Consider the following 26803-nt stretch of genomic DNA (forward strand, 5'->3'; position numbering starts at 1 on the left):
CAGGAGGTAGAGCAGGTCGTCCAATGATCCGTGGGTCGGTGGTTCGAATCCCCACTCCTCCTGTCCACATGTCGAAGTGTCCTTAATGACAAGTACTCAAAGCTTTAAAATGCTTCATTCATTCATACATTGGGAGGTGAAGCGGCGAACAGTCAACACCAGCGTCCTCACTTCCCACATACTACACACACACACACACACACACACACACACACACACACCAATGGTGGCAAGCTCACACCGACTGACTCATTGGAGGCAATGTGGGGTGTAAAAATGAGAAGTAAAATACGTTTTTAGTATGAAAGTACAATTTAGGCATTTAGCTTTTAGTCCAGAGCGACTTACAGTAAGCAAGAACAACACATTGTTACATTAAATACAAAAACATAGTCATCAAGAATCATAAGGAAGCTCAGAACCTAGCATCTGTCTTAACAGTAGAAAACCTGTACAATAGAGCTATGAGACGAGTATACTGTACTACTATCTATATAAAATGATATCTAAATTACATGCTATCTAAGTTGAGTCTTTGCATACGCCTGTAAGGCTGTCGAGGCTAGGACAAGTGCTACGGCAAGTGCTACGAGTACTGGCTAAAATGGCAGACTGATGTCGTCTAATCCCTGCTGTCCCCACTGTGCACTCTATACGTCATCACTGAACATCAAAACATTCGCAATAATTATATTCTTACCATGAGACAAAGTGCGTTTTTGTGTGAGTGCGCGTGCGTGTACATGCGTGCGCAAGAGTGTTCATCATGCACTGGTGTCCTATGTGTGATGTGTGTGTGTGGTGACATTTAATTGTGCGTATGTTTGTGCCATGTGGCATGAGTCATATTGAATCTGTGTGTGTGTGTGTGTGTGTGTGTGTGTGGGGGGGGGGGGGGGTGGGTGAGAGTGTGCTCATCTGAAGTGTCGGTGTGAGAGTGTTTCTGCATGCATTGCATGTCAAATACAGAGACAGCTGAGCAGTAATTAGCGTTGCCCGCAGTCCCAAATCTCCATGGAGACACGTTGTGTTCCATCTCAACACCTTCAGTACATAATCATGCAGACACGGGGGGAGAGCAGAGGCATTGGGCATGACTGCAATTTCCCTTCTTACACCACTCTGGAACATTGCCATGATCAACCACACTATAGTTGGGCTTTCTCTCTTTAAATAGACGTGCACAGTGCAATCCCGACTCCCGAGTGTTAATTGAATTTGTTGCAGCAAAAAAAAAGAAAACTCAGTGTTACAGATTGTGTATAACTAACCACATGAACCCTAGATTCTGCGCACGGCATAATAGGTGAACATTTGAATGACATGGAAATGTACAAATAAGGTGAAACATTCATTACATGAATGTAAAATATGTGGCTTTAGAACATACAATAATACACTTTGAATCGCCACCTAAGGGGAAAATCTGATTTTATTTGTATTCCTGCATAGAAACACGTGCCGACGTTACATGGTACAAGATATCCAGTGCTTTGCACCGGATAAACAACATCTGACAGCTTGACAGGGATTCAATCCAAGACCTCCAATACAATCACTTGACCCATAACCAGGAGATCTGGTTATGGCCCACAGCCTCCTCCCCCTTTGTCCAAAATAAACAATAGTGAACAATTTACCATTCCACCATTGATTGATTATAAATATATTCCAGAATGTCTCTCTCCGGTTTTCTTGTCAATCATTGAATATATTTTATTTTGCTACATACAACTGTGCTTTCCTTTTAAAGACTTTTGTCAGCATTAAAAATGGGGCTGAAGTCTAATAGAGATAATTGATTTTCCCTTGGTTTATCAGAACATAAGGCAACTATGGCAGACCATGAGGATTATACGTATTAAGTCACCAGTGAAATAAACCACAGTACTTTTGTAGAAACATGTACTGTAAAATGGCTTGTACGTAACACAACTGACAAAACAGTTCAACAAACAAAACAAGTACATAGCTGCACACATAAGCTCCATTACTGAACATTAGGCACAAAACTGGAACCGATGCCACACAGAATGCATCCTTACTACAGTACATGTTCACTAATGTAATGATGGTAACGAAAATCTACCATATTATCTACTGTAATAACAGCTTACATTTGGACCCTTATCAACCAGGTATGATGCATCGATGGTATATAGATCTTATGTTGTTGAAAGACAAAAACATCCCTCTTGTAGAAACGGCCACAGACATGATTGTGTTGCCTGGGTGGCATTCATAACATGTAGATTAATGTCTGTTGTCCCTGTGGTCTGTGTTGAATACCTCTGACATGATGGAAGGCAGAAGCCAACCTGTTTGGTTTTGAATCAAAACACACATTAATCGGGCATGCCATTTTGTGGATCCGTTTAACTAGGAGACATCTTTGAATGAATAACAACTTTAAGTTTCTAATCTAGTTCACAGTAACGTCTTTACGGTACAGTGCCATATAACATAACTGGCATTTTTAGTCAACATTTAGAACATTTATGGTTAAAGAGGTGAATTTTACTGACATCAAAGTTAGCATTTTCAGAGTTCCAAAAAGAACTACATTTTGCCATCCTGTACACTTTAACATTTATTTGTTTGTTTATTTTGCGTACATAGTAAAACCTCGTTCACAAATGCGCATGATATTGTAGCAATATCTCATAATTAAAAAATATTGACAGGTGATTAAAACTCCTGACAAAATGTTGTGATGCATGTCCCTAAATGATAAGCATATGGATGTTAGTCATTTTCAAGGTACAGTACATGATCATAAAATGCTGTGTCATGCAGTAACATGCTAAATGTTTTTAAAACATATGCTGTAGGTGTGTATATGTATCAAGAGGCAGCTGAGCAGAACGATATTCAACAACACATTGTTGGGGTGTTATTATGACACATTATGTATTCTCCTGAATAAACAAAGGCCTGGTCTGTAGTTCATTCATTCCAACTAGAGTGGTTCAGAGCTCCATCTCCAAGCCAGTCATTCAGTCAGTTTAACATTCTGTTTAGTTTGTTGTAGCTAATCGCATTCAGGTTAGAGTGGTGACCTCTGGCTGAGTGTAGTTTCCTGTGGCAGTGAGGAGGTCCTTGCAGCTCTCTGTTGAGAGGAAACACACAGAACGGAAGAAACCAGATCAAACAGTGTTGTATGATACGTGGAAAAGTCCTCTGTGTTAACCAGCTTGGTGGTTCTCAGCCTCGTTAGCACTGGGGCCCGAATTTCATTTTGCCCTTGACCGTCAAGCAAACAGTTCTGACCACATGTTGGAAGGACAGCTTTATGACGCTGCTCTTCAAAATGAGGACAGGCTTTACCCTGACACTGTGTCAAAAAACTATGAATGGCTTCAAACCTCTGGAAGAATGAATGGAAGATCATAACTGCACAGAGATGAGCAGAAGCCTTTAACTGTGACCAACCATGCTGCTAATGGAGGCCAATTAGTGGCAATTATCTGAAGGAGTCCTTTGGGAATGTACTGTAGCGGCCCATCCCTGTGTTCATAAGACAGTCTCTGCATCTCCATAGATTTGCTGTTTTGTGAATTATTAGACACTCAATGTAGTGAATAGGCAGTTGTTACATCAGTGGGAGCCTGGGAGGGAGAACCTGCTTTAGAAATAAAGGAGGCATTGTACAGTATTATGTATCTAATATAATTCATACAGTATAACTAGTGGCTTTATGCAGTATTTAACAGGCAGCTTGTCACAACATTTGGCATCTCAACGCCGCCATCAATATGTGTGCTTCTACCAGAGGAACGGCTTGGTTTCACCAGAGTCTGATAAACATCTAAGCATTTTCAGAGATGCTGTGTGCATCTACCCATTCCCCCCTCCTGTCATATTTCCCTCCTCATATATCCTACATCCTGGAATTGGCCTGAACCCAACCCATCCCTATGGGCACAATCCAGTGAGCAGAGCCATTGTGTGGTGAACTAATCAATTTCCAGGGATCCCAATTCAAGACATTTGTGAGTGCAATGCCTTGAACAGCCACTTCCATTTTTCGAAACAAATTATTTAGATTTTGCAGTGAATTCTGATGGAATTAAACGCTTTAATATTGTTATTCAATAATGCCTCGCCACTACCCAATCCCAGTTAATGTGCATGAAAATGCATTGTGTATGTGTGATATTCTCCTGTAATAGACTGGGATGTCATTATCCACATATTCACCAGACACAAGGCTCAGGATTGAATTACACCTCCCCTCTGCCTCTCTCTGCCTCTCTCTGCCTCTCTCTGTCTGTCTGTCTGTCTGTCTGTCTGTCTGTCTGTCTGTCTGTCTGTCTGTCTCTCTCTGATTACTTCTGAGGTCATCTGGCGTTGCTCAGATTTCCTGTGCTTTTGTCTCTGGGATCAGTAGAGAGCTGGCCTGGAAATGCCATAAACTGACCATGTAATTTGTTCGTATCGTACATAACGCCCACAATTGTTAGCCACTGCTGATCCCATGCTTCATTTGTGTTGTTGTGTGAGTGGAACAGTAATCAGCAATGATGCTCTCCAGTTGGTACACTGTATGTTACTATGCATGTCTGCCTGCATGCATGCATCTGGCTACACGCGTGTGTACAGTGTGTGTGCTAAATGGAAGGTGGGATCATTTTTGCATTGCTAGTTCTATGACAGAGTGGCATATATCGCATCCTTTTGTTATTGCTTAATTTTGCATCCACGGTTTACTTTCACTCGTGCAACCCTGTGCTGTCAGTTTAGAGCCATTCAGCTACTCTGTATGTATTGATTGCCATCAGGGTCAATCGGTCTCTGGACTGCCAAGGGGAATTACCTGTCTTCTCAGGCCCTAGCCATTACCACCAATCACAACACTCTTTTTGCAAGTTTTTAACAGGGTATGATGACATGCCATTAACATACACACTCAACACATTATGGGACCATCGAGGCTTTTAAGTGACATAATGTGATACCCTCGCCAGGAACTCACTAAGTGCCCCATTTTATGTTTTTTTTTCCTTTTTCTTTCTTGACACTGGTGTAATAATGAGCAAAGAAGTTGCATCATGGGAATGTGTTACACGCTGGGTAAACAGTAAATCGTTATGTGTAGTTCTGTGGGTAAGAGTCAGGCTCTTTAAAAGGGGTGAGATTGCTCTCAGGATGTGAGAATTGAATCCATCACTGCCAAATATAGAGTCACTTCTCTCAAGGGGCATTTGGGGAGTTCGGTGAGCTGAGATCAGATATCCAACTGGCCATCCAGGCAGAGAGTGATGGAAGGATGACAACAAACTGAAATTAATTAGTGGGAGCATTGCCGAACTGTTACGCCAAACTCTAATTCACACCAGCTGCGTCGACACTAGTTCACACAGCAACAAATGCAATAAATTGGACATGTCTGACTGAGGTTATGACTATGAGTGACAGCCTGTCAACGTGTGTCTCGTACCGTTCACTGCAATGAACCCTAGCATGAACTTCATAGTCGTATGTAGTAGAGAGTGTGCAGACAAGATTAGCATATTTATTTGTAAACACGTTTAAGCGACACACTCAGTTTCAGTGTTTCATGGAACCACATTACCTGGGAATATATCCTTTGAAGAAATGACGGAACAAAAGCTTGGTCCCTGAGAGCACACAGACAGATAGATGACATAATTAGTTCTACAAAGCTCTGTAATTGATTTCCCTTTGAACTGTTCAATGAATCATGACTTAAAACGGTGTCCTCCAGTCACCTGGGGGTCTGTGGGAGAGTTGATAAACGTTTCAGGAAAAGTGGGTTGTTTTTTCCCCTCTAGTTATTGATAAGCAGCCTCTAACAGTCTTTTGGCATTGAGTAGTCGCTTGTGTATAGTAATGTCATTTTACCCTGCCAGTGTGAAATCTATGTATTGATATTTATATAACCTACCAGTGCGTATGGTGGGCTCTCCGGGACAAGAGAAATCCCCAGAGGTTAGCAGGAAGCAGGTGGCCTCTTTCTTAGCCTTGTCGCGTCCTCTGGAACAACGCAGGGACCATTTGTCGCTGGGGGACAGTGGCTGCGTCAGGCTGCAGACCTCCTCCTCTGAAAGAGCCACGTTGGCGTCCCCGTTCTGTTTGGAGTCTGATAGGAGGAGAGTAACACATGTGTAAATGTCAAAGCCTTTTATTTACTGAGACCACCATAATCACCACCACGGCCCAGGGAAACACAGAGGCATATTGCACGAAAACAACAATTTTTCCAATGCCTGTGAAATGCGATTTTAGATCTTTGGATGCAGTAATTACATCATGGTGTGCTTTACGACTAAACCCCTCAGGAGGTACAAGATGCTGTTCTAGAAGAGGGATTGTCTCTGTCTGTGTGTCCACACTGAACAGAGATAATCTCGCAAGCTGCTGGACCCATCAGCGCCAAATGTCTTTTGCACACTGCTAGTAGGCCACCGAAGTACATACTTTTATGCTGAAATATTACATTTAATAATGGAACAGTCAAAGGGGCTATTGGGGATATTAACTCACATCTAGCACTGTGTGTACAGGTTTGTCATGTATGTTTTAATATATGTTTTAAAATATAACCAATATAATAATAGGACTATAGCGGTGTCAATACATGCACAGCTGTTAGCCATACATAAACAGAATATTTCAATTGTCAATTGAAATGTTCAACATTCAATTGAATGTTGAACTAACTAGTGACTAACTAGTCAATGGTGAATATATTTAAAAAAAATATATTTTTTATACTGTGTGTGTGTGTGTGTGTGTGTATATACACACACACATACATTTTTTGCCTTTATTGATAGAGATGGGGGAAGACACGCAGCAACGGTTGTCGAGATCGGGACTTGAACCCGCGACACGCCGTCAGGCTGGTATTACCAGTCTAGGTGCCCGGACCGCTTGGCCGGCCCGGCCCAAAATATATATATTCTTTTTGATTGTACAACCCATGGTTCAAGAATTATAAGCCACCACGAGGCTGCTTTGAAAAGGTTCTTCCTTGGCCTACTGGGAGTGTCGTGTGCATGCCAAGTTTCACGCCAATGATTGGCCCAATACACAAACAGACAGACAGACATTATGAAGTTATGAGTTAATATAAATAAGGCTTGATAATGTGTTCTGATGTGCATGAGTACTTTTGCTTATACCTGTAATTATAATGGTGCTATGCCGATTACGTTGCATTTATACTTGACCTTATTAGTCATTAAAGAATGCTTTACAATGTTTTACGATTATTGTTGGAAAGCATTATGAATATATTAGTTCTTATAACTAAATATGCAGTGTTATAAGCAGATTCTAATGCATAAGTATGCTTGGAGATTTAGAGCATTTATTGTATAAGAATCATGTCAAATCAAATGTATACATTATATACTGAGAATGGTTGAGAATAGATGATATAACCTGAGCGGTTTCTGCCGATGCTCTCTTCTGTAGCCAGTGGACAAGTGTCACTCTGTGTGCTGTTCCTTGGAGAGTTGGTGTCTGACTTGGCAAAGGACGCAGAGTCAGTGGGAGGATCTGGGTTGGGGTTGTGCTTCTTCTTCTTCTTGGGTAACTTCTGCTTGGCCATGGCCAAGGAGTAGTACATCCCAAAGTTGTTGACTATAACAGGGACGGGCATGGCGATGGTCAGCACCCCGGCCAGCGCGCACAGCGCCCCCACCATCATGCCCAGCCAGGTCTGAGGGTACATGTCTCCGTAGCCCAGGGTCGTCATGGTGACCACTGCCCACCAGAAGCTGATGGGGATGTTCTTGAAGTGTGTGTGCATGGCGGCCGTGGGGTCGTCGGGGTCGGCCCCGATGCGCTCGGCGTAGTAGATCATGGTGGCAAAGATGAGGACGCCGAGGGCCAGGAAGATGATGAGCAGGAGGAACTCGTTGACGCTGGCCCTCAGCGTGTGGCCCAGCACGCGCAGCCCCACAAAGTGTCGAGTCAACTTGAAGATCCGGAGGATCCGGACAAACCGGACCACGCGCAGGAAGCCCAGCACGTTGTTGGCCGCTTTGGACGACAGGCCGCTCAGGCCCATTTCCAGGTAGAACGGCAGAATGGCCACAAAGTCGATGATGTTTAGCATGTTTTTGACAAAGACAACCTTGTCTGGGCAGCAGACGATGCGCACCAGGAATTCAAACGTGAACCAGACGACGCAGATGCCTTCAACCTGCGTGAGGACTGGCTTGGTCACCACCTCCCACTGCTCCACTTCCCTGGTGACGTTGCCCTCCACGACCAGCTCGGTCCGGTTGAGCACGTCATTGAAGGCCTCGTGGGTCTCCAGACAGAAGGTGGTGATGGACACCAGAATGAAGAAGAGCGAGGCAAAGGCTACTCCCTGAAGGAGACGGATCACAAAAGAAAAAAGCTAATTGAAGCATCAAGATGAGCAGCCGATAGTATCAATAGTATTACAGAATACAGATTAGTATGAGACATCCATTTGATTCCATCCTAGCAAACAATTTATCTACTGTATAAGAAAGCAGGGACAAGTATTCTCAGCGAAAATAGCCCTGTTTCGAATCAATTATAGCTATGCACAGCACACACAGATTGAATCATGCTGTGAGACAAAAAGCGATTCCATTAGTTTCAGTCATCCGGCATTCTACCATTCAAACAAGACAGCAGGGGGTTGCATTCACACGACACCGGCAGAAGGCATTGACTTTTAAAGGTAAAAACGTTGTCTTAAATAGGGCTGTAACTTTAAAATGTAATTGTTTTTAATTGACACAATCAATGTGTGTGATTAACTGGTTCAGACCGTTGCTAGGACCTAGCGCATTTTCATTGATATCAAACGAGAGAAAAATATTCTTTCTCCTACTCCTTGTTCTTCGCTTATCCGCGGTCCCGTTCACTTCCATGTTTACCGCTGCAGAAAGAATCCCTTGTATCTCCTAATCTAGGGAACTCAGATCATCAGCTACTTTTATCGGAATCTTAGCGAGGTAAGCAAGCAAAAATATGTCTCTCGGTTTTTTTCCGGAACGGAAGCGCGGGAGCTTACAGAGTAAAAGCGGCCACCGGCCATATCTTCCCGGCACCCCAAGCTTCTATTTTGAAAGAAATCCCGGCTGATTGTGTTAACCACGTCTAAAAATAGACTATTTTCAAGCTTGTACATCTTTTTTGGTCTTGGTCTTCAACTCCTCATAAATCAAACACAGGCATATGTGTAGGGGAAGAGGGAGGATGGGAGAGAAGACGACCAGAGCGCAAGTACCCATGACAACCACACTGGGACGGATGCTGTCACAGGTTTTCAACGCTTTTCATATCGAGGCCCATTATTTATTTGGCATTTGAGCCATGGACCACCATTTGATGAGGTTTAGCCTCTCAGACCAAAGGCTCTCGGGCCAAAGAATAATTTCATGCTGTATTGATGTACCATAGGAGAGATAACAGGCAATTGTGTAGACTTCTTTTTAAGGGTCCATTTGGTTACCAACTCTTCATTATTTAGCTGGGGACCACCTAGAACGCCCGCAAGGACCACTGGTGGTCCCCGGACCACTGGTTGAAAACCACTGCCGTATGTAGATACACTCAGAGATTGATGACACAGACTGACAATTATTAAGCAATTATGTCATAATATTATCAATTATTTTATAATCAAATACATTGATTAGTTTGATTATTGTAAAACTAATATCAACTGAGTGAAATCACCTGGCCGTTTTATTTCCTCTTCATCCTGAAAGATGAAGGCCACTAATAGCATTCACCTGATCCTGAACAATGGCCACGTCGCTCTGTGTTTGTGTTCACATTGTGTTCCAACTAATAAATGATCACTAGTGTTTACTTATAGCCCGGATATATATTGTAATGACTCTCCAACTCTGCTCATCTCCCAGCTGGATAAATATGTACTGTACCAGTACCACTTATCAGTCATTGTATTCTGTCAGGCCTCCCACAAATCACTCAGCAGAATAGTGTTTGGGTCTACGATTAAGTATAGAATGTCCAACATGTTGCTGTGTGTAATTGGATGCAGTGATAAAGTAATGGCCAATGTGCTGGTCATGTAACCGTGTGCAGTCCATGACTACAATGTGCTCATAGTACTGTATCAGTGATGGCTCCCGCCAAATCTTTCAGGGAGGGCAGATTTTATGGCACATACTGTATACTATTCGCGTGAATATTCAAATATCTGTCAAATCTGTAAATATTGTGACCTAATGGATTGCATGTGCAGCTAGCTCCCTTAAAAATCTTCTCCAAGTCTAATGGAGCTGGTTTTCAGCTATAATGTTCCCCCACCCACCCAGTGTACCAGCCCACAAGGCTACTGTGAAAACAAGGAATCCGCCTTGGGACAAGCCTAGCAGCACTGGCCCTGTCCCAAGAGGACCACAGAAATCCCCGGAGTGGCGATGGATGGTCCTTTCCCAAGAGGAACTACATAGTTTCCCTTGTTGCATGGACACTGTTACCCTGGATTACATCGTAGCAGAAAGGCTCACTGTGTGGCAAATGTCATTATTTCACTAGACATGGACACAATTACTTGTCTGTCTTTCTGTCTTGCCAGTCTGGCTGTGAACAAAATGACTTGAAAGCAGATGGTTGTATCATGTTCATAGGAGAATTATAAGAATGCTGCGTCATATTTATGTAAAAATGTTCGGTGCAAAAGGTCAAGGTCAAAATTTTGTGACATTTTTCTGAAACTTGGTGGGAACAAATGGTCAAATGTCAAGGTCACATTCTATGTAATGGTCAAAATTAGATAACTGCTTTTATGTCCACCAAAATGGGTATTTTATGGACAGGGGTGCTCGCCAAAAGGGAAATCGAGATATATATAAAAAATCACACCTGTGTGAACTGAGTGGTGCAACTCACCCCCCCCCCCCCCCTCTCTCTCTCTCATTAGCAAGCAACAGTGCAGCACTCTCTCTCTCGCTGTTTCTGGCACAACAGCGCCCCTACTGGTACTAATAGTCATACTGGTGCTCATTAACGTCACACGGACACATAGGTGAACAACACATAGGTGAACACGGACATTGCTGTTCCTTGGAGTGGTTGCACCACTCAAAAAGATCTTGTGTGTGTGTGTGTGTGTGTGTGTGTGTGTGTGTGTGTGTGTGTGTGTGTGTGTGTGTGTGTGTGTGCGTGCGTGTGTGTGTGTGTGTGTGTGTGTGTGTGTGTGTGAGTATTTCAGTTACTACTGTAGGCAAGCCACTGTGAGCTGGTCAGCACAGTGAGAACAGTATTGTCTCCGTAGATTAAGCTGAAGTCCTAACCATGTACGGTAAAAGGCATTTTGATTTGTTCATGCTTTCCCATTTTATGGTTAAAAACGAACTAGATATTGTCTTTTATCAGCAGAGCAGTGAGCACTAGGCAGGAAATGCAACTGCAAGTCAATAATCACCCTTTCCCCGTCTCAACAGTTGCAATCATACACATAATCTCGCAGTAGCAAGACAATTAGATATCTAACGAGACATGTTATTAAGACTTGAGGGTCGGTCTGACTACATGAGACCGACACAGGCATGGATCAGGATACAAGAAGAACTTTCATTTTCCTTAAAAAATAAGAATTGTGGGAGGTTGCTGCTTTTGAGAGGTATGCCATTGTACTTCAACAATGTGCAACACTCTCTTAAAGGGAAATCTATGTTAATGATGTTTAGAAGATTTAGAACAAAAAATATGTGGGCTCACTTACTTCCTGGACTACATGTTGTCTCAGTAAGACATCCCTCCCCCAATTCACAAGGAGGAGCAGTGCACCAAAGAATTATGGGAATTGTAGTCCAGGAAGGAAGTGAGCCCAGTGTCGATGACATCAGACACTGGGCTCACTGCTAAAATCTAAAATATCTTAAACCACATATTACACACAAAGACCCCCAGGAAAGTGTTCTAAATATTCTAAACGTCATTAAAATATATATTTTTGGTGTTCCTTTAACACACACTCAAACATATAATGCGATCCTTGTGCACAACATGCACACATGCCCGTGCACACATGCAAAAAGACACACTCAATATATTTCATTGTGTCCTCCTCACCCATAATTTCCAACCCAAGAGCTATCCAGACAAATGCCACTGATGTACAGCCGGTGCCAAATAGTGAAGGCAGTCCAGACAAACGAGTATTTTGAGACGTGGTCCTTCTTTCAGAGCAGAGCAAAGGCAGCCATTTCAATCCCATCTCCCAGCATCTCATCACAGCAAATTCCTAAGTCAGTCAATCAAAAATGGCACTGCTTCTCAAGAGTCCTCTTTCATCCATTTGGACTTGTGGATTTACCCATTGCTTCTGTTGCTTCTGTTTTTTCACCTAACAGCCCAGCAGAAGTACATGAAGCAATGCTGCCAAAAAAAGGAGTCTGTATCATGAAATGAGCAATAACTAGTCTACTGGTGAACTTGGTCAAGCAAACTTGATATTTTAATCACTTAAACCCTATATACTACTTGTCTTTGGGGATCTATAAACATGCACCACTGCGTGTTGTCTGTCTCTCTCTGGCTATATTGGCCTAATTTTCACCCCTGAATAGGGATGGTAGGGGGTTCGTGGTTGAAATTACACCCAAGAATGTCCTGGCATTCATTTAAAAAAATCCTGTTTTTTTTTTTTTCTCAAAATGGGGTGTAACACCAGTTGCATCATTAAGCATTTTTTGATCCTATCTGACAGGAGTCAAAACGTTAAGTGAGACTTGGCCTGTCAGTTAATGCAACATCAATGGTAAAGGTCAATAAGCCGTCCCTATGATATGCTTGTGAATATGTCAATATGCCAGCCAGTAGGCTAGACTCAGAGCAGCCTTTCTGCAAAGTGCACTATTCTGTAGTGTCCGGGGACCACTTGGGGGTCCTCAGAGATACTACAGGGGGTGTGTGGGGGGGGGGGGGGGTGGGAAATCTTAATAGGATTTGTATTTTTTTAACCACTTGAACCCTAGCATCCCTTTTCTGAGGAGAAAAATATCAGATCTACAAGCTCAAAACGGCTATTGTTGGTTGACGAAGAGGTACAAGTACTGAGTGAAAGGTCAAAAAGTTTGGTTCACGTGGTTAATGTCTGAAAATATAAACATGAATCCAACACAACACTGATGATAGTGCTGTCAAACAAGTCTATGAAGCTATCTATGATGATTTCTATGAAAAAGCATTTTATACAAGATGTAGTGGGGGTCCCTGCTTCATCTCTTTCTCAGAGATGAAGCAGGCCCTTGTGCTGAAAATCGTTGAACACCCCTGCTGTAGGTTGTTGCTCTGCTGAAAAATATGAAGCTAAACCATTTAGTATGTTGACAACATATTTATGATGATGACCCGATTTAAAATGCAACTCAGGATGTGGTAAATTGTAATAATTAACAATGAGGAATGTGCTGTGTGTACATAATTATATAATCTATTCTCTATCTATATATAATCTATTCTCTATCTATAGTGCTATCATCTAATAATTGAAACAGAAATTGTCTTTAAAAAGGGGATAACTTGGTGCAAGTCATTGGTCTTCTCATCACCTAATCAAGCTATTCACTGTAGCATGAAATTGTTTACGCTGGCAATAAGCACAGATGTATGAGTGCAGCATATTTTATTATGATAATGATGATTAGGAGCATATTCCACTTAGTCCTCCTGGGTTGTGAAATGTCTCTGCTTCCGACTGATAGATTCACAATGAATGACTTCATTATTGTTCTATATTGTGAAGAGTTTCTCTACTCACGGCAGTTTTAAAATTATTTGACACCAAGAAACCACAACACAATTATTATTATTATTATTCTACAGATCTAATTCATTGTTGCTCACAAAACGAGTCACGCATTAAGGAATAGGTATGCCGAGGGATAAAGGACCCTGGAAAAATAGAACCCTGGGAACATCGGATGACCCTTGTTCAAAGCAGTGACATCGACAGATCATAAAGTTTGTCATCATTACTATTAGCTATGCACTTAACTAGGTAATTTGTTCCTGGCTGACAATTGGATTTCTCTTCCCTCACTACTGAACATGACTGTCTTCTAGACTTTGACCCGGACAGCATCAAAGCTACTGTATAGAGCACCGGAGTCTGATGTCATTTACACATCCTACTACCTGAGTACATTCTGAATTCCCATAGACTTTTATTTTATTTTATATCGCGTCAAATAAGAACTGTGTTCCTAATAAACAAATTATGCCAGACTCCTATGGATATGAATAATCAACTGACGGCGAGAAAATGCTACCGCTGCCGAATTAGTAAAATTTGTCACCAGAAACAGACTGTATCAAGTGAGTGACTATACTAAACGATACAGAGCCACGTACCTTCCTGACAATATCGCTGAGACGTTTTTTTGGACCACAGATATTATATGAGACGATTTTAAGATGACCCATTGTTATTCTCCATAGAGAAAACCTTCCGCGACCCAGAGGATGAACGAGTGACGTCAGGACTTCAGTACTCTCTTAAACTCCAGTATGACAGTTTGTCTAGTGGCACCCAATAAAAGGTTGACACCACAAGCTCTGTTGTTCTCTCTAAAGGTGAGCCAAACAGGCCCTGTGAAGCTTTGGTTTATTCAAACACCAAACGGTTTATCCCAGAACTAAACAGAGATGATGAATATCTGCACACAATCTTCGTTCACAGACACTTATGGAAGAAAGGTTGTTGCTTGGAGTCCGTCTTTGCATGCGAGGATCTGTGTTTTGCTGTGTCTCACTGACAATCCGTGCGAAACTTGTGGATCAAGTAGTAGGGGAGGCTGAATAAACAGTCAAAAAGGACACGCACATCAATACCTATAGGCTGAGTGCTGGATCAAAAAAAAGTAAAACTGAAGAAATGAAAAAATCTGCACACCAATTAATGCTCCCAAAATATCTTTACTGAATGGTAATGTTTCGGGCCGCAGCCCTTCCTCAGACCTTCAAGGATCAAAACACGTGCACAGAGACTTGCAGAGCCACCACATTTACGATTAGTATCAGATACGTTAAACACTATCACAAATTCACAATATCGGAACATTCAGCTCTCTAACACTCATTTCTGTGACTATCAAGCCCCTTATTGTTATACATAAAGGAAGGAATAATAATGAAATATGAGATCAGTAGATTATCCAATAACTGAAACCAAAAGGTGTCATTTGTGCTATATTGAAATGTCTAGGGGTTGACACTAAGGTGAAGGTCTCAGAGGCACTTGCCCGTCGGGCAGTACTACTTGCCCACAGGTCATGCCCACTTGCCCGAAAAGTAAACCGTGCATTCAAATGATAGTTAATTTTAAACTTTCTGTTCAATTTAACAATTATATTTTTACTTTCTGGGGCTAGAATGCGACAAAAATCATACCTCAATTTGTATACCAAATACCTACATAGCTATGAAATGAATATGACTCACACATTTTTATATATTTTTAAGTGTAGCAACAGTGAAAACGGCACATTATAGGTAAACTGTGTTCTTATTTTACATTCCATAGACCAGAAGACGGAGCACTCTGGCCACGTACAGGTGTTTAGACAGACATCTCGTGTTGTGTTTGTAGAGGGTTGCGTGCCTTCTCAAACTCATGGTTTCAACCTGAAAGCAAACTCCACCTGCCCGAATGTTTTATTTACCCGCTACTAGGGGCAGGTGCTCAATGCTCAAATGTTCAATTTCAACTGCAAAGTACAATGATATACTGTAGATGAAAATTTCAACTCATAATACGTCGAGGATATGCCACATTTTAGGTGCCAAAAGGACAACATGCCAAAGTAGGTGCCAGATTGTCAATAGATTAGAGCCCCCAGAGGGGACAGATGCCAGGGCTCAGCTGGTAAAACAAGAGCAAAAGGCAGCATGGCATGGAACTTACACGGGCTGCAGGCTGGGCAGCAGTCTGTAGCAGCTGGAGACTCCAATAGTCATCACCTCCAGCTGTTTATCATCATATTCTGATAATACTTTTCCCTATACTTTTCCCTTTTCCTAGGACTGGGCAATAAACAAAATCTAATTTATTTACCAAATACCTCAATGATATTGATATCGTATTGTGATGATTGTCTGTTGTGTTGTCTTTTCCCGGCTTTAATCACTTAAAGTCTAACTGCAGTGGATTTTTTGCGATACCTTTTATTGTGATGTATTTTTGGTGAGTTGAGTCTCAGCCAATTACAGTCTCAGCTGGAGTCCATGAAGGCCACTCAGTTTGGCCTTCTGCGCCTTCTTGATATAAAAATAAGCCAATAAGGTTTTTAGACACCACTGTCTTGTTGAGATTCTTAATTCAGAACATGGATCTAAATGGAGCTGCTGGTCATGTGTCTCATATGTTTTAGTGTACTATTACATTTGTTAGTGTACCGTTTACTTTACGTGTAATACGAGTACATGTCCGGACGTCATCTTAAATTACTGTCTCCATAATGAGAAAAAATAACTCAGACCGCCCCCAAACTGTACTCGGAACTCCTAGAGACAGCCAGCCGACCAGCATGTGGTCTGAACAATGTCTCACAAACACATTTCCCTTGTTATTCTTGTACTTGTTTTGAATGACCAAATTGGATATGTGGTTTCTATATGTAGGCTGTACTTCTCATTATGGTTCCATACTGCAAGACAGAGGCAGGACTCAAATAGGACACCTGTCCTCACAGCAGGGTCTCGAATAGGCGAAACGGACAAAACGGATAATAAATTTAAAAATACAGACAGATGCCTATATAAAAATAACTCAGTCCCTTTTCTGTTCCACATTTTTCCCCATACCCTCTATAGAGACTGGAAAATGGGTGTTTACGTATCCTGTCCCCCTCTGACTGGAATATATTTGTTTTTGAGTGGTGCAACCACTCTTACAACCAGCAATGTCCGTGTAACCCACCCGCCTATGTGTATCTGAGCATCAGTATATGACTATTAGTACCAGTAGGGGCGCTGTGCCAGAAACGGAGAGAGTGATAGTGCTGCTCTGTTGCCTGCTAGAGAGAGAGAGAGAGAGAGAGAGAGAGAGAGAGAGAGACTCAGTTCACACGGGTGTGATTTTTTTCTTTTAATGAATCCTGCTAAGATACTTTTAAATCCAGAATGGAAGAAATGAAGGCAGTGTTTTGAGCGTCATTGCTTTGATTACGGGCCCATTTTGGACATGCATCTGTGTAATGTTTATCTGAATCTGTTTGTTTTAGGCTGCTGCCTGCCGTGGCCAGGTCTCCCTTGAAAAATACATTTATCTAAATGGGTTTTCTCTCCTGGTTAAATAAAGGCCAAATAAATTAATAGAATAAAGATCTTTGTACCAGAATATAAATCTAATTGAAAGCATTTCAGCATACTCTTAATGCAATTTGCTGAAATGGCAAACATCACATTTTATTTCAGTTACCTGTGCTAAATTACTCTTTGATCTGCCTAGGAGAAAATTTGCTTTTCTCTTTTCCCACTGTGTCTTGGCATGAGAGTACCATCACTCACTGCTGAGATCCTCTCCCAACAATTACAGCTACTGAGTCTTTAGTAGCATGTTGCACTGGCCAAGTTTATAGAAGGTTTTGTTTGCAGAGCTTAAAGCTAACTTTCCTCTTCTACCTGGTTCTTGAACCTGTTTTCCTGTGCAAGTGCTGACGTTTTACTTTTTTACCATAGAGCCTGCTTGCTCAGGCGATCAATTGAATCTTTGCCATGGTCAAAATTAGTGTCAGAACCTGTGTCTAGGTGAGACATGACCGATCTCCGTAAATGTCTCACTAGAAGAGCAGGGAGACAAAATACAACCACCCCAATTGTTTAAGTTATATTGTATTAAAATACCATACATTATACCAATACCATACAGATTGAACAGTGCATTCCTTTTGGACAAGATTAGATTTTATTCATTAAGAAAGTTACATACAGTAGCTCTATCTGCCAAGTATGAAATTATGTTTTAGATTTGTCATGATGCCCTGGGTTCTCTCTAATGCAGGGGTGGGCAACTGGCGGCCCGGGGGCCACATGCGGCCCCCACCTTCACTTAATGCGGCCCGCATGTTAATATCAGAATACTGATATACTGTATTGATTTCAGCTGTTTACAATTCCAAACCCGCTTTAATTACTTCATGACTAGTATTAAATGACTAGTACTAAATGACTAGCATTAAAATGTTTATCTTTTGTGTCCAATGTAGTTATGTTAACAGTTCATAAAGATAACAATAACTATAACTACATGCATTTGAAATTCAATAAAAAGGTTACTTTTCAGGATTCCAATAGCAAAAAAAAATCTGGTTTTCAATTCAAATATAGCAAAAATAGCTGATCTACAAGCTCAAAACGTGTCGCATTGAGACGCGTTGTGAGCTTGTAGATCGGCTAATTTAGCTATGACAGTAATATGTACAGTACTGTGGCCCCTCTGGAGTGAGTGTGGAAATATATTGTCCCTCTCCATCATTAAAGTTGCCCACCGCTGTACTAGGCTGTGTATTGTGTATGATGTTGTGTTGTGGCTATTGTTAAAGATAGTGAGTTATTGTGACATGGTACTGTACATTATACAGGTACAGTATGTGATGTGTAAATTTCTTTCTTTCTTTCTTTCTTTCTTTCTTTCTTTCAGGCACTCGAGGCTTGTGGTGTTCCTCTCAACGTACTTGGGACCACAGTACTGCTAATGTCCACGCAGGCCCTGGTCTTCGCTGCAGCCCAATACTGTACCCCAGCCTGGTGTGTATAGACTCTAACATCCAGTTTGTTCAGTGCAGAAATGGCTGCTCAAGGGACACAATTCCTACCAAATCAAACTGTTTGCCTTTTAAAAGTTCTGTACATCTGTCCAGCAGATGACATGAGTCTGAGGTGACAATGTTGGGGATGATCAGTGCCATTCGCCACAGTGGGTGCTAAACGGAGATGGCGCACTGGAGACGCCGATGGAGGGCTCATCCGGGGATGAACTAGAGAAAGGGCGGTTTGACCCTGGCCATCTCTTACACAACTGATGAAGTCAGCTCAAGGTAGGAACATTTTGTTGTGCTGCTGTGATGTGTGTAATGTGATTTAAGCTGTTGTACTATTGCTGTCATTTTGGGACCCAGTGGCCCAACATGTTCAGTGGCTGTTTGTGGGTGGCTCTGGAATTGAATGCTGATGTGAACCTTTTGTATGTTGAGTTGTGTCTGTCATTGAAGACAGTGAGTTGTAAGTAACAGGGAATGAACAGCTATGTATGTGGCTCTTGGTCACTTAAATTATCCTATGGCTATGTGTGAGTTTGCTATTTCCTTTTAAGTTCAAGCTAGCTGATGGCTAGCTGATGGCTCAAGATGGCTGTGATTCTATGTCACAGCCATCAATTTGGTCAATTATTCCAATTTGGAACAATTGACTTGTGTGGACTTACAGTATATCTGCTGTGTTTTGTCGCTGTTCTTAAATGTTGTTGATGATCTGACATGGTGGTTGATATTGGTTTGTGACTGGCTTAGTGAAAATGTAGGCCTATTCTTTCTTTCTTTCTTTCTTTGCAGTAAATGTAGCTTTTCATACCTGTTGCCATGTCGTAGAGCTCTATATAAAAATGGTTGCTGTACGTTCCACAAGGGTATGTTCGGACTGTATTGTTGGGTTATTGGTAGTGCGTAGTGTGTCTGCCGCCTATGCCTTCCGTATTGACGGTGCCGTCACAAGGAAAACCCTGGCTGTTTGTGTCTATGTTGACTCATGGTCATGCCTCGTGTTACATCATTAGGGATGGAGATCCCTGATCCCCTAAAGGGCGAGGTCGCGTGCACGCATCACCTGGGTGACAGCAGACTGCTGGGCGAGCACTGGCGCTTTGGCATGGTGGGGTCAGATCAACAAATGGACTGAATTCTGTACTGGCCATATATGGAGCGTATCTTGAGTGTACAGGGTTTGATGAGGTCAGATCAACATATGGAATGTCAGAACAGGTCAGCTCCATGGAGATCTAAGGGTGGCAGCGGGGCAGTGTCTTGAGTGTACAGGGTTTGATGAGGGCCCAGGTAGGGCCGGGCCTTAATTTTCGGGCCTGTTGAGAGCTATAGTTTTCGCTTTGCAGGTTTTCATAGTAATCTACGACCTACAGTCGCAACAAACATGGATAATTACTATTAAAACGATTGATGAGTGGATGTCATGATAAGAGTTGAAATTGGTTTGTTCAAGCCTACGTAAGCACCTCATAAATTGTTGTACAGGAAGTACAGGAATACATTGATTTTCATATGAGAATACAAAGAAATTGATTTGTAATTTAGTTTGTGCAATTGTTACCGTACAGGTCCTCAATATTTTCATTTCATCTCAACTTTAACCCATAAAACCGTGGCGTGGAGGCATCTGTGTCATTTTAGATGTTTGCGTTGGCTATTCAAAAACAGTAGATATCTAATGCATCATGAAATATTTTCAGTAATCTCTTGATTTAAATTATATACTAGATACTTATGTAGTTACACAGTATTTGCTAAGGATCTTGAACTATGGCTTGAGACATGCCGGCTCCAGCGTAAAGGCATTACATACTAACTCTGATCTTTATACTACACTACATGCCATACACAAGCGGATGTAGTGCAAATGATGGACAGATTAACTTTCCCTTGGCTTTTAAGAATCATATTACCTGGAATCGGTGCAGAGGCTTTCTGAGGTAATGTGAGTCCCTGAAAATGCACTTGACGTGCCTTTAGAATACATACTGCATATCAAGCACACATACAGTACAGTACAGTACATGGATGAGATGTGGATTAAATGCGCATTGGAGACTTACACACAAAATATATGCTGTATTTCAAATATGCTAGACATGTGTATATAAACTAAATATTAGCAAATATATTTTGCCCCATGTAAATATATATACTGTATGTGGCATCAGGTGCATCAGAACTATGGCTTGACTCAAAATGCACTTGACATGCCGTTAGACTAGAAACACATGTGTACAGTACATGATATAGAAAAATAGTTGTTTCAAATATGCTAGATACGTTATAGTTGGACTATGATACAGGTATATACAATAAATATTAGCGAATAGATTGACAGTAACATTAGTACAAATAGGGTTTATACTGCCATTCAGTGAGAGAGCCATACAGAATGCATTTACACGTTGACAGACACGTTTACATCCTACCTAGTTTAATGAAAGTAAAATCATGCAAACTAAATCTGTCAAAATATTCCCTAATAACTTATGGATGTCTAGTGATCTGAAGGGTTGCATTTGTGTGAAAAAACTTGCTTTTAAAAATGGTAATGTTGAGTTAGTTAGAGAAAAAAGATGAGACAAGCTAAAATAGATTACAAATACTTTTCAGGGAATGCCAAGAAAGCATGGGAAGGTTTAAATGTGATGATGGGCAGGGAAACTAAGCAAAAGCGTACCCCCCTGTTGCACCCCTCTCCATCTTTTGCTAATGATCTAAATATCTTTTTCAGCCGTTTTGATAAGAATTACTTCAGTGCTGAGCGTGATAGTGTGTGTATGTCCATTCCGGAGTATGTCCCCATCACACTCAGTGAAAATGAAATTGTAGCTAGCCTTTCCTGTATTAAGCCCAACTCGGCCCCTGGGCCTGATGGCATTAGGCTTAGAGGTCGAGTGTTGAAAGAAAATGTTCATGAATTTAAAGGTATTGTGTTGATCCAGTATTTGCTTGACTCTCTAACAATGTCCAACTTATGGGAAATGTCTTGTATTGTGCCTCTCCCCAAGAAGCCTGGAGCCACTGAACTAAAAGACGTCAGGCCCATTGCTCTTACTTCCATTTTGGGAAAATGTTTTGAAAGAGTTATTAGCAGACAAATCACAGCGATGGTTTCTAACAGCTTAGATCATCTCCAATTTGCTTATAAAAGTCAGAGGAACTGATGATGCAACTATCAGCCTGTTTAACACCCTGTCAAAGCATCTCCAAGTCCCCTCCCACTTTGCCAGGGTCCTTTTTATTGATTTTACCTCTGCTTTCAACAGCATGCAGATACACACCCTTCTGCAGAGACTCATTGACATAGGGGTAAATGGAGGTATTATCCATCTTGTCAGAGACTTCCTCTCTGACTGTCCTCAACAGGTCCGTGTAAATAATACTCTGTCCCACATCACTGTGCTTAACACCAGTGCTCCACAGGGGACTATCTTATCCCCCTTACTTTTCTCCTTATATACAAATGAATTCCAGTTAGATATGTTTCATTTGTTCAAATATGCGGATGATATGGCCCTGGTTGCCTTACTGAAGAAGGGGGACACAGCGGGGGAGGAAGCATACAGAGTACATGTGTCATCTCTTCAGAACTGGTGCTTTAGAGTGAGCAAACATATCATGGAAACAGTCTATAAAAACCTGATAGAGGGAATCTTGACTTTTAACATGGCAATGTGGTATGGCAATCTAAATGTAAAAGGAAGAAGCAAGCTGCAGCGAATAAAGAACCTAGCCTCAAAAATCATTGGGAAGAGACAGAAACAATTAGAAACAATTAGGCTGTATCTACAAGGAGGTACTTCGTAAAAAAGCTGTCAAGATAGCAAACGACCCCTCTCATCCACTCTGCAGGGAGTTCGAACTACTTCCTTCTGGTAGACGGTACAAAGTACCAAAAGCTAACCGTAACATTTTTTTTAATTGCCACACGTGGACAATAAATGAAACTAAATAAATAAGAATATAATGGGATAATGTCTGAAATGGAAATTTTGAATCCATTAACGGACAAATACTGGAAGCGGTTATAATGAGTATCTTTGTCTGAATTCAATGACGTTCTAATTTTGTTCTATAATGAATGCACTTGATCACAATGCAGCCATTTACCTGACAACTACTGGTTGAATGACACTAGATACCTTCATTCACATTTGCTTCAATAAGCTCTCTGCTGCTGCTTTTGTTGCACAGCCATAGTGCAAACCTTCAGAATTGCCCACAGCTGTCTGATATATCCCCTGAGAAGAAGAGAAACCCAATAGGACAACAGTCGTAAACCAAAGACCACAAAAAAACATTTTGTTTAAATTGTTCTTAATAAGCCAGACTTGTAAATAGTACTATTAAACTGTCAGCTATCTATTTACTAGTTTCACTGTTCGGAAGTAGATCAAATCCAAACCCTGGGCCTACAGCATATCAATCTCTCTTGAAACACTGCATGGTCCTTCACCAGTACATTTAAAAATGATAATACAAAAGGAGAATGCACTGCCTTCAATACAGGTTAAGTATCCTTGTGCATCCAGTACAGTGGGGAAAGTAATAAGCCATGCTCAGCTTTACTATGACAGAAACATGAGAGGGCTACATTAAGAATTGGGATTAGCTCGCATTAATGGAAAAATATCTGTACTGTACGTCGTACAGCATTTTGGAAGTTAAATAGTGTTTGGGGAGTGATCAAGTTATAAATTGGTTCTAATTCTAAGTAAAGTGAATACAGCCAGACCGATGTATTGGTTTGGCTAATATATCAGTCAGCCATTATTTTACATTTTTGATCAGTATTGGCATTTTTGCAGCCGAAGTATCCCGTTTTTTAGCCTTTTAATGTTTTTTCGAAAATAACATCTAAAAGCTCACAGCATGTCATGCTGCGATACGTTATGGGCTTGGAGATTTCTATTTTTTTGTTCTCAAATAGTACATACATAAAATCTCAATGTTGCTCTTTTCGATAAGATTGGTCAAAACATTGGTAATCAGTTGTCTCACTTGTCTGTGACTCTCCAATATCAGGATAGACATGGAACCCAAAACTGTGGCATGCATCTGTTGGGCTATAAAAGTGAATGAGGTTCATTCCATCCACCATCAAGGCACCCTTGAATGACACTACACTGTAGCAGCTCTAGTCTATACTGTAGTAGTCTACTCTACAGCATAGAGCTGCTCAAGGTCAACTTTAAGATTGTAATTGCTCACACAGTTAAATGTGTGTGAAAGAGCATCTCGCCAGATGGTTACAAAAACCGCTCCGTCCAGTTTTTACTCTGTTTATCCAAATGCAATGCAAACAGTTTTGTTTACATTTGAATATGTAGTCTCTGAATCCATGGAATTTGTCGAAAGTGCATTATAAGCACTTTCTTTTCTTACATAAATGTCTGTTTGTAAAACCTAAAATATATAGCTACAATATAACTGAGTATAAATGTCTTTCCTGATTTGGACAATACATATTTAACAGTGTCAAAGGCAAGGGTTCAGGCTGCTATCTTGTCAACTTTTTTCAGTGAGTGTAAAGAGAACGCGACTGGAAACATTGGGCCAAAATAGCCAAAACATTAACATAACAGCATCATTGCACACTAACATCCTACTCAGGGGATGGTTTAATAGTTACGAACCAAAGGGTCACAACACATATGGGTATGGGTCTGTCACTACAAGAAAGTAAAAATGGAACGACAGGACGTTCAATTTGTACACTCTCATATTTAAATGAACACTGAGGATTTTGCAGTTAGATTGGGATAGCTACCAGAGATCACATAGTATCAAATGGGGTCTTTTTACGGCTTAAACGTTTTTTTCTTCTTTGTTTTTGCAATGTCACCTCGAGGAACTACTGAGAACTCTAGCAGGTTATGAACTATAGTCAGTCATTGTTCTCAAAGTGGGGTCCAAGGACCCCCAGGGGTTCTTATAGGCCGGGGATCCCCAGCAAAATGTGTTAGGCCTAATATAGCATCAAAATCAGTTCAACCACTTTAATCCTGAGTAGCCTATATTAACCAAACGTGATAAATGTGCCATTCAGTGCATACCGGTAATGGCATTCAAAGGGGGTGTGTGTATACATCCATCGGCTATTTGAAAATGCATTTTTACATTTTCATTTAATTATATGTATTTAGCCCTGAGGCCATTAATACATATTACTTTGGGGGTTATTCTTAATTGACATGTAAACATGTAAAAGTTTTAGAACCACCATATGACTGACTTGAACTTACCCTCGCTGCCCTGGATGAGTATGGGTCCTCAAACAGGGCCCATATCTTTGGTTGCCAAACTTCGCAGCAGCCTCTCGACCTGTCTGGACAGTCCTCGATGCCGAACCGCCTGGGCACCTCTTTGTCGTCGTCCGTGTCGTCTGGATCCGGGGGTTCGAAGATGTCAAGGGCCTCCTCTGCGTCTCTGTGCTGTCTGTAGGTCATCCAGCAACACGGCTCCACATCAGTCTCATCTATTCCCCAAAATGCCAACTCCTCCTCAAAAAGGGGTCCGCACACGTCGGCGGGGCAGTGGAGCTTGCCAGTTCTGTAATAGTTCAACACGTAAGCAAAAATACCGGGATGTCTGTCGAAAAAGTGCTCGTTGGCACCTGTTGCTGCTGCGGGCGCAGCGGAGTCTGTGTCTGAGTTGAGCTGCTGCGTCTCCGGGTCGGCCAGCCATGCCAGGCGGGTGCCCGGCAAGGTTCTGAGGGTGCTCTTGTAGGTTTCGTGTCGGGTGCCACCGACATTTATGATGATTTTGTCCGAATCCTCCCCCCGGGAGATATCCTCCTTCATACATGATTTTGATGCAGGTTTGTTGCCTGACTTGCGCCCTCGGTACGACGAAACACACACCGAGCTTATCATTTAGATTCAGAGACCTCTCGGGTCTATTCTCTGGGTTGTTGACTGCTGTTCGCCGGTCCAGTATCAGAAAAGAAACGGGGTGTGCGCCGTAATTGCAGAGCCCAGTCCTGGTAGTCACCGGTGAGGATCATTTATCCAAATAATGCTTCGGAGACTCCTCAACCACTTCAGTGAGAAAATTGGCCTAGAATAAAACCACCTGTTCCGCTACAATACAACTCCGCCAGACAGAACAGGTGTTTGGCAACAACATAGAGTAAATAAAGCCTTTGGGTACAGCTAACTATCAAGCGCTGTATTCTGATAATACTACAACAAATATGCTATATATTTAAAACGTATAGGCTATTACTAAAATCGATTGCTTTAGTCAGTTTAGTGGGCTATAGGCTATTATGTGGATATTGCAGTTTGGCGAACTCAGTATAGTTTGGTCGCATTGCTCGTCTTACGGTCTTACTTCCCTTGCAGAGAGGCAAAAACAAAAACAGAGCTAGAAGAAAATACACCCCTCACATTTAATCCTTCCAAGTCTGCTACAATTTCTTGTGCAGTGTCAAAATCCAGTTGGATAGAAATTATAGCCTATTAAGCTAATCATAACTTTTATTTCATTCCAACAAGGCGAAGAAGAACGAGCTGTGAGATGATCCAAAGATAATGAAATGCGCGATACTGACATGAAATATTCCATCAAATGTCCTGTCAAAAAGCTCTCTGGGAAGATGCAGGGTTGTTTTCCTTCAGAGAATCTGTTGCATCTCCACAAGTATCCTCCCTTTAGTCCCTGACTCAACCCAGATGGAACAGCCTCGGCTCTTAACCCTTTGGCCACTGATGGCTTTGGTGCATTCATGGGTGCATTATATTTCACCACTCCCTTTAACTATTACTATATAGAAAAATAAACCAAAGAAGGGGGGGGGAAACGGTGTGTGTGTGTGTGTGTGTGTGTGTGTGTGTGTGTGTGTGTGTGTGTGTGTGTGTGTGTCCAAGTGTGTTTTCAGAAATCAACTAACATTTATAATTAGCCTACATTATATGAATCTACCAGGTCATCTATTTAAAAACAACTTTATGAACATGCTATAGTTGAGATGAGAGAGGCTTCTGTGATGAAAAGACAAAATAACCCAAGGAAATGACTGAATCATTCTCCATTAATTGAAT

At 41.6% G+C, this 26803-nt stretch overlaps 1 protein-coding gene across 1 annotated transcript; it reads right to left on the reverse strand.

Annotated features, from left to right (window-relative positions):
* Window positions 1-1464: 1464 nt before the first annotated feature.
* On the reverse strand, window positions 1465-26319 carry kcnc4 (potassium voltage-gated channel, Shaw-related subfamily, member 4). The gene is made up of 4 exons (XM_080764136.1): window positions 25004-26319; window positions 7411-8347; window positions 5909-6103; window positions 1465-3109 (listed from the first exon to the last, which is right to left on the reverse strand). The coding sequence occupies exons 1-4, from the start codon at window positions 25631-25633 to the stop codon at window positions 3042-3044; spliced, it is 1830 nt and encodes a 609-aa protein (XP_080620262.1). The 5' UTR covers window positions 25634-26319; the 3' UTR covers window positions 1465-3041.
* Between the last annotated feature and the right edge of the window lie 484 nt (window positions 26320-26803).

This window comes from Protomyctophum bolini (assembly GCF_963924005.1).
Source record: "Protomyctophum bolini genome assembly, chromosome: 5".
NCBI classification, from domain to species: Eukaryota; Metazoa; Chordata; class Actinopteri; order Myctophiformes; family Myctophidae; genus Protomyctophum; species Protomyctophum bolini.

Coding starts and splice junctions, on each gene's coding strand:
- kcnc4 (XM_080764136.1), bottom strand. CDS start 25,633: ATGATAAGCTCGGTGTGTGTTTCGTCGTACCGAGGGCGCAAGTCAGGC. Junction 8,348..25,003: donor ACTCATCCAGGGCAGCGAGG/GTAAGTTCAAGT, acceptor CGTCTCCTTCAG/GGAGTAGCCTTTGCCTCGCT. Junction 3,110..5,908: donor AGAGCCCACCATACGCACTG/GTAGGTTATATA, acceptor TCCTCTCAACAG/AGAGCTGCAAGGACCTCCTC.